Here is a 9,470-nt window from a genome sequence, read left to right on the forward strand (position 1 = left end):
ACAACGAATAAAGCTTGTCAAAGTGTCTTTTGGTTTGCTGTGAATATGATTAGATATTTGGGACAGTAATTTTTCAGTAAAAACATACATTGATATTAATTATTATAATGCCAATTTAAGTGAGACGATGTTTCTGACTTAGATCAAGGTCTAAAACGGACGTTCCACTATTAAAGTAATAGTGACTGTATGGTTGTAGCGATAGTTGATAGTACTAACAGTTACAAGCAAATCTCGAAAGTACAGCTACAAATTTTATGTTTAACCCATATTGTGACTGCTAAGCTTCCATAGAAACTCTCTCAGTCATCCTGGTATCACCACTTGTAGAATAACAGGACTGGTTGGGGCAGAAGGATCAATTGCTAACCACACTTTTTTTTAACAAAATGTATGAAAGAGGCCTTTCTGGACCAGTCAGCAGTAGAGGTGGTTGTGTGTACTGTTTCTACAACACTTAAATGAACTGTTCGAAGACAATAAAAAAAACAGTTAAGAGCCGTTGAAAACAATACTTCAGAACAGACAAATGAGTCAGGAAATACATCCTTCAAAATTACTTCTGAAATGAAGTAATTTTGTTAAGTAAATTGTTATTTGGATGATTCTAAAACAAATTAACTACCTTTTCTGGCCGAAAGTTTTAGGCGAGTTTACCGTCGTCAAAAATTTCTCAATTCACTTGAGGTGGAAAATATCCTAGATGTCGAACTTATATGGAATGCAAAATGTATTCGAAAGGAGGGGAATGCAATCGAACCACGGATACAGCATAATTTATTCGATACCTTATTTTTTGAACTTTTTTTTTGTAAGGTTTCGGACTAGAAGAAATATAACTTTTTTGGTGGGGGGGAGAGGGAGTTATAGGAGGGGAATAGAGAGGTGAAAAGAACATAATAAAAATAAAATCGATAAGAGTTCCATTTGAAGGGACGCTATAATTGATATTTTTTTTATAATTACCCAAAAACTGTCCTCACACTGTTATAATCCTACAATAAATTCATTGGCTGATGATATAAGAAAAAACAATTGATGAAATTCAGCATAAAAAAAAAAAATTATAAATTTTTAACTAAATACAAAAAATATATTAAGCCACCACAGCAGAAAAAATTGTTAAAATTTGAGCTTCATTTTATTTAAGTGATAAGTACATGGTTAAAAACAAATTTTAATTTAAAAAAATTCTAAATAATTAAAGAAAACTCTTAATCTTGTTAAGAACTTTTAAAAAACAAATTATTTAGCACCTATTAATTATGTTTTAAACCAATTGTTTCATAAGAATCAATCAATTAATTTTATGATTAAAACAAGTGAAAGAAAAGTAGGTTTAATTCCATTTGTTCTTAATAATAAAAAAAACACTTTCTCATACAATTACTTCTTTAACGTAATAGGAAACCATACAATTTAAAGGGAACCATACCCATACAATTTTATTTTTTTAATGTGGAATGACCACAAGCTAAAAAAAAATAAAAATTACACATATTACTTAGGGTTTAAATTTGAGCATATTTTAATTGGTCATGGTATTAATTTCTTCTTTTTTTGAAATTGGAAATCATTCCATGATATTTATTTTTGATGTCACATAAATTTCAATTTAAAAAAATCGATACCATTATCAATTCACTCCTTGTCTTATTTCTAGTTCAGGTCTGGATATTTATCGATCACATCCATCTGCTTTCTGAAAAACTCAGTATTCCATCTAAAAAATGGTGACTCACTATCAATGACGGCGTGGTAATAAGAATGATTGTTGCTCAGTAATCGGAATTAGAAGTTTAAAATTTGCTTATACTAGCTGGCTACTAGGCAAGCGTAAAAAACAATACCTTAATTTAAATGATCTTTTAATGAGATGTTTGTATTTGACCGTAGATTAATATGAGAAGATGGACGGGGGTGCCCGATCTTTATCTGTATTGAGGACCACTGCAAAGACCATCCTCCTGACAGGTAAACAATGCGCTAGTGATTAATATTTGTGGGTTGAAAATGGTAATCAACAAAAAAATAATATAAACTTAAAATAAAATGAAGTCAACAAAAAATAAATAAATGAATCATCAATGTTAAACATACATTAATAAAAAAATAACAAGACAAAACAAAGTACTTCTTTGAATTAAAAAAATGTACACGATGCTTTCAGAAAGAAAAAGAAAATATAAAGATAGAAAATCCGATATAATTATGTACATAAGATAGGTGCTATGAGCACGGAACCAAGTATATTTGTATGTATAAACAGAAATGTATGTACATATATTTATAATCTACGAACAGCTGGGTAATAAGGGAGATGATCTTCTGAAGAAATTCGTTCTCGAGAATATGGGCACATGAGGCCAGCAGAAAGTGAATATAAATTGTGTGGGCTGGTCAAATACATACCACTTTGTGATAAGAACGTCTTTTAAGAGGTCTGCAGTATAAATATTGTTGGTGTGACAGCTCTTACAAGAAAGTCCAACAACCTTGCTGGTTTCCAGGTTTTCAAAGGGAGTTTGGCTCCTTTATGATAACTTAGTCTTTAATACTGGTGTTCTTGGAATTCTCGGTCCATTTCCTCCGTTAGAGCCGGATTTTAATGATAATTAAATGTTTGGAGAGAACAAAAATGAAATTAGATCAATTGATATGAATTTCTTGTTTTAATGTATATTATAAATAGAGATGAGAAGAACATATTAAAAACGAAAACTTGTCGATAAGGCACATTCCTTATACGGAATACTCCAATTTGTTTTTTGACATTCTTGAGAACCATTCATTTGAATAAACCTCTGAATGATATTCATTCATAGGTATCAAAGGTACTATCTTAACTACAGGTCTTGTGTAGGTCGATGTTGGTATTTTTAAGTCAAACATGAGAAATAAATTCTTGGAACGATTACTTTAATTTTTTTGTGTTAAATAGGTAAGATAAATAAATAAGATGACAGGAAAAATAATCATTATGTCTACAAGCACTGGTTTAGTCGTAAATTTTCTAGTGTGGGAACGCTTGCTCATTTGTGAGAGGAAGCTAATCGGGCGATCGTGCTCTGTCGAGTTCTCTTTATTCCCTAGTTTGAGTAGCGGTGCTACAATTGCACGCTTCCAGAGTCCAGTTTCACAAAGAACCCAATAGTACTATTCCATAAATATCATTACACAGATTATAAAGTACAAGCACCAATACAATACAAGATTAATAGTATTAGTTTGTACTTTATTATGAAACAGGGCCAAGTCAATAGGAAAGTAAAAGATTCGGATGCATGCGTTGAAGATGCTTAGTAGAAAGGTTTTACCCTTTCCAGAGAACATCTTCATCAGTACATTCATGATTCCGTTCTGTCCTGACGCCCTTATTTTATTTTATTTTATGACCCTCTTCCTGGCCATTTCTGACAGGTTATCTACACCACCCTATTCTAACCACGGTGGAGGGGAGGGTCAAGATTTTATTTTGTGGGACCTAATCCCCCCCGAAATTTCTCCTCTTGTTCACGAAAGTTCAGACAAGTCTCCAGAACTGGCGAGGATAATCATGGTTCCTACAGAGTTGGTCATGACACAGAGAAGTCTTCCAGTCACAAATAAGGGTAGCAGATATGGAAGATCCAGTGGATAGGCATTAATGAACAGTCTCAAGCCGTAGTCACGGATGCGCTGAAAGATGTTCCGCAGGTTGTTCCGTTGACGATTCAAGGCGAGGGAATGCCAGTTTACTAATGGCGTTGGACTGTGTGGTGAACCAGGGAATTGTCCGATTGGTGGCTTCTGGAATTACTTACTTGTCGGTGCAGTGGCTTTATTATGTACATCACAGGCCGGTGATCTGATGGTCTGTACGGGAGCTCTAGACAGTCTGTAACGGTGTACTGATCTCTGATCAGGAGGAGGTGAATCATCAAAGTCCTCCAAGGATATTCTGCATGGCTGATGGCGTGCACTCCTGAGCCAGGCGGTGTGTCGGGTATGAGGTCCCCCAGGACCACAAACCGACTTCTTGCCTGGGCATGTTGAAGCAGAAGTCTCACTAAAGTGAGAATGGAACTCAGACGTATAGCCACACGTGACCGTGACCGGTGTTTAAACCGTACGTGAAGAATACCCAATGGGTAACCTCGATCGGTTCCATTTGATTTGGAATGAGTCTGAATGGAACGTCCTACCTCACCAGGATGACGATGCCTTGAAACGACCCAGGTCAGCAAGCCTCTCAGGATGTTTTAATCCTATGTAAGTATAGTTTCACCTAGGCAGTAACAGTAAGCGCCACTGCCGACGGTTTGTGCTGCTGCAGAAGGAATATTTGACAGGAATATTCTAAGCCATGAGTGGAGGAACTGTAGTGGAAAGAGCTGTCTGGACTACAAAATGTGACAAATGTGTTTCTTTTAGCTTAAGGCTTAAGCCTTCCCAAAGAATTGGAGGAATCAGAGTCTTCAAGAACTGGATATCCTTCTACTTCAGCTGCCTATAGCTATGCTGCTGGTGAATGAAAGGATAATACATTGAATGGGTCACTTAATCTTCTCTTAAAATAAATAAATAGAGATAATCATAAATAAGATAATGATGAGTGGGTTAAAAAGAAATTAGGAGTTGATTCATAGTTTGTCTTTTAATATGCTTTTCAGTGGGAAACCAGGCAGTTAAAAATGAAAAATAATCACACATCTGTAAGTCATGAAAGGATAGAATTATAATAATCCTTAATTATCTACATTTTTTAAAGTAGACTTCTTCCAAAACAGTTTCCTTGCAGTGATTCTGAGAACACAAGCAGTTAATGTCGGTCAATTGTAAAGAAATGAGTTTTATTCACAAATTATGCAGTTATCCTGAACATTAGTCATCAAGTACTCTAATTAGGCCAGAAATGAAGATTTATTCTGTTGGTTCATCACAAAAAAATTTACAGCCCCCCCTGGCCAGACTAAAACATCCCCACTTCATATTCAATATTGCTAACGTGATGCTTTATCATGCTCAGACAGTAGGGCCTCCAGTTAATCTAATCTGTAAATCACTATTTCCCTAGTTAAGGTAATTTAATTATCAAATTCAATTCATTATCCAATCACTTATAGTTATTAATATCCTCATAAACTGTTTGAAGACTTAATCAAATATCAAATATTAATCCATATAACAAATTTATAATTTATTTTTTTATTTTTCATATCCCACAGTAAATACATTATTATGCCATTCTCTCTCTTGCAGCCTAAGTTGATTGCCTTGATTTCATTTGCATCTTGTTTTATATTCCTTAGGCCTATATATGTCAAAATTTGGTTTCCATTCATGTCACCCATGTTGCATAGAGGAGAAGTCAGTGAGTCAGAATAGCCTATACCATGGAGCTGTTTTTGAAAAAGATCATGTTCTGTCATTAGATGGAAACAATTGTATGCGAGGTCATGAGATTGCGAGCATATGTTTATCCTTATACAATAAGTTTTCCCACTTCTCACCTTCCGCTTGGACTTGTAAGCGTTGACATTACATGTTCCTTGTAGTAACAACATATAATGAATTTTTCTGTTCTGTAAGATAGTGGTTGTACAGGCTGATTCTTTACACATCTGGTCTTTCACAATTTCACAGCTAACTTGTCAGCTTGTTTATTGTATAGCTCTGTATATCAACATGACCTGGTATCAATTGCAGATCTATAATCCTCTCTTTTTTCTTAGGATAGCAGCTATGTTTCTATACTTTTCTTCAATGGTTAACTCTGCAATCCCTGGTGTAGATAATATCTGTATAGCAGGTGGGAAATCATTGAATATTGCCATGTTTTCATATTTGTCAATCATGGCTTCCATCACAAGATAAATAGCCTTCATTTCTCCATGATAGTTGCCACATCCAGCTCCAACGAGATATGACAATTGAAAGTAACTTAAATAAATACCCACTCCAGCTCTCTTGTTAATACCTAAAGAGAACTATCTGTATAAATTTATAGCGTTTGCTCTATGGGATATACCTCATGAATAATTCTTAATTTAAATAAAATTAAAATTGATGCATTGCTTGCATTACACAACATAAAGTGCACTTTCACTGATCATAAAAAACCCTAAGCTTGGATGGGAAAATTATTATACTATGTTGCAAGATTAAAAAACTATAAATAAATTCAGGAATTTTTATGGTAGAATTTATCTCTTTTTTTATATACAAACAAAAAAAAGAGAGAAAGTAGAAAAAGTGAATCAAAGCAAACAAATAATAATTTATAAATGATTAAGTGAGGCACTTGATCATAAACATGGTAACTGAAAATTTTTATAACGTAAAAATGTTAAATAATTGTATAATAAATATAGTAAATAATGTTTTACTTTTAATCAGGAATCACTTGTTATATCATAATAGCAAAATTATTCTTTTAAGTTCATAAATTTCTTGAAAATTCTTTTAAAAATCTATAAAATTTACTCAGTGATGCCAAAAACTTCAATTCATAATAAATGAAAGATACCATGTTTTATGAACAGTGCCTCAAATAGTATTTTGTTTGTTATAAATTTTAATATTTCTTGATCATTTATTTATTTTTTTTTACATAATATTGCAATGCTTCCATAAGCAAAAATATAAAACAGTAGAATATGGATAGTTATCATGTACTGATGCCATTTTCTGAACTATAAAAAGGAGAAATCATTAAATATAACTTACATTAAGAAACAAACATAGAATTTGGATAAATATAGTTCAGCTTTCATTCATTTATTTAGTAAAGATTTTCATGATGGGATGGTTACATTCAATAAAAAAGGGTTATGAGAAGAAATTGATATACCATGAGATTAATATTCTCATTAAAACTCAACCACTTTATTGATAAAAAGTTGGGACTCACATATGTAAAATTACCATAAAAAACTTGAGTATTTAAAAAAAAAAAGAAAGCTTTGGTGGTTTGATTTTCATAGCTAGTAAATCACTGCATATATAAAATCTGAGTACTGCCCTCTCATTTTTACATATAAAGACTCTGACAATATGGATATATATTTTGTACCTCTTAGACCTAACACTATATAAATAAGATAACTTCTAAGTTTTATTTTTTATCTGTATCTAGCTAACTGTAAGTTACAATGATTCATTCAATATACTGATAATTTTATTATAAATCTCTATAGAAAAAAAAATTACCAATTGAAAAATATTCATATTTAATCTGTAGTTGGTACATGCATTTCTAAATTTAAAGAAATTACATCTATTTATTAAAGAAAACATCCTTATAAAGAACAAATTAATACATAACTATCACTTTAAAAATGATATAGATTAAATAATAATTATAAAGCAGACCATTGCACTAATGTCATGACCAGATATTTAATACTGATTATTGCACACTCTTTTTTATCATCCTCTCTGATACTTATACAATCTTGTAACTTATCACTATCTTAATTACTCATTACTGTACAAAAATTAACACACCGAAGAATTTAGTTCTGATGGCACATTATCAGATATCCACGGTTTAATTTTCTACATCCATATTAAATATGGATAAACTATGGTTATAAATCTATTTTCTTGAATTAATGGTAAAAAAGTGTAGAAATTTTTTTTAATATGGTAAAAAGTCTGTTGAAACTTTTTTACCAACAGTGTTTTTCTTTTTTTTTTTCTTTTTTTTTTAAGTAGTATGTCATACACAATGTTTTTCAATTGGAATGTTAATCGTTTTATTTCATGTAAGATTTTATTGAGAAAAAATCTTTCCTAAAACTTTTCCGCTACTCACATAATGTTCCTTCATCAACGTTTCAGGCCTAATCCTCAATCTTCAGGATGATCCATCTTTATAGTAGTTACAGTCACATATATCCATAGTTATGTTCATTTTCACCATCACCCTATTTCATTTTCACCATTACCCTACTTCATATTTATCATCACCCTATTTTATTTTCACAACAAAAACTTACACAGTATTTCATGTTTATTTTCAAGCAAACTGGTTTTTATGCTAAAGATTAATGATATCTAAATGATTTAAAACTTATTTAAAGAAATAAAATATGTATCACAATATTTTCTTGTAAAAATGATATCATTAAAATTCTTAACAAGGATTACAGCATATTCAGCCACAATCAACAAAATAAAAATATAAAAAAATTATGACTTAAGTTTATAAACTTGTCTAAATTTGGTATTTAAAATATTTTATGTACATTTAAGGCAATATATACAATTTAAACATTATTAAAAATACTTATCCTTAATCTGAAGTGCATTTCATTAATTTAACCTAAAATTTAACATTAATATACCCTGAGTGGTCATATATTTGATTGAACTAGTTATATTTTGTAAATTACAAACTTATCTAATAACAAACATTCACGAATTAAAAAAGGTAAAATAAATTTAATGACCAACACTTTCTGAATTGGTCAGGATAAAGAGATCACAGAAACATTTATTTGGTTTAAAAATCGAGAACATAGTACTTCTTAGTAGGTTCAGCTGTCCTAAACATTGCTTCCGCTAAATATTTCTTAATTGTTAGGGGTAAAGGTTGTCCTGGTTCCATAACTAAACCATCAAGGTCTGATTGCTTGTTCAACTGTGAGACGATTACAGCTCGACACCTGTCTTGTAAATTAACAAAGTCTCTCCTCATTAAAGTAAGCGTCATTTGTGTTTTTGCAGCTGTTGATGATACAATGGGATACAAATTTTCACGCACTTTGTGTAAATCCTTAAAAGCCACTCCTAAACAAACACCATCTTTATAAAAGGTGAGGGTACCTGCTATGCCATCAAAAAGGATTCCAACGGTTGTAGCAACATTTTCCTGGAAGGGTTTTGTATAGTACGCCCACTTACCTGCATGGAAGACGAACCCTTTATGAGACAATCCCCAACCATTTTCATCTTCCCCAATTAAATTCACAAATGCATCAGCATGAAGTCGTGCATGTTTTGTTGCAACACCAAACATCATGCTGGTTCCAAATATCCGTCGAGAAAGTTCAAGCTCCCAATAGTACCTCCCATTGTTGAGGACTCTAGTACCCCTGACAGCTGCAGTACCAGAACTCCAGTTAGGGTGAAAGTATGCCAGGCAAGAGAGACTCGAGCCTCGTCCATAAATTTGAACTTCACGACTCCTGTCTTGTCTGTTCCAAGTCCAATAATCTTCGCAACCATGCTTGAGTGGGCCACTCATCATCAACCCCTGTAATATTAATTATTAATTAATTCTTCATTATTCATAGACTAAAATAATGATTTTATAAAATAATAAAAATGTAATTATTAATGAAGTAAACAAATTTGCTTATAAAAAGAAAGAAACAATATAATTCACTTCTTGAATTATATATAACAGAATATTAAAAATAACGCAAGTATTTATAGATGCAAAAAACTTAAGACAATTTAACGACATGATTTATTACTCCTTA

The 9,470-nt window shown here is 32.0% G+C and overlaps 1 protein-coding gene across 3 annotated transcripts in view; it reads right to left on the reverse strand.

Moving 5' to 3' along the window:
• Window positions 1-7,194: 7,194 nt before the first annotated feature.
• Window positions 7,195-9,470, reverse strand: part of SP555 (SPRY domain-containing SOCS box protein SP555) — a 27,983-nt gene continuing 25,707 nt past the window's right edge. For all 3 annotated transcript variants that reach the window (XM_067050872.1, XM_014423253.3, XM_014423252.3), the window contains exon 2: window positions 7,195-9,241. In XM_067050872.1, the coding sequence (XP_066906973.1) occupies window positions 8,489-9,235 (747 nt within the window). In that variant the 5' untranslated portion in view covers window positions 9,236-9,241 and the 3' untranslated portion in view covers window positions 7,195-8,488. The remainder of the gene's footprint in view (window positions 9,242-9,470) is intronic.

The sequence above is a fragment of the Halyomorpha halys genome, unplaced genomic scaffold (genome assembly GCF_000696795.3).
Source record: "Halyomorpha halys isolate HHAL.00 unplaced genomic scaffold, Hhal_1.1 Scaffold412.1, whole genome shotgun sequence".
NCBI lineage: Eukaryota > Metazoa > Arthropoda > Insecta > Hemiptera > Pentatomidae > Halyomorpha > Halyomorpha halys.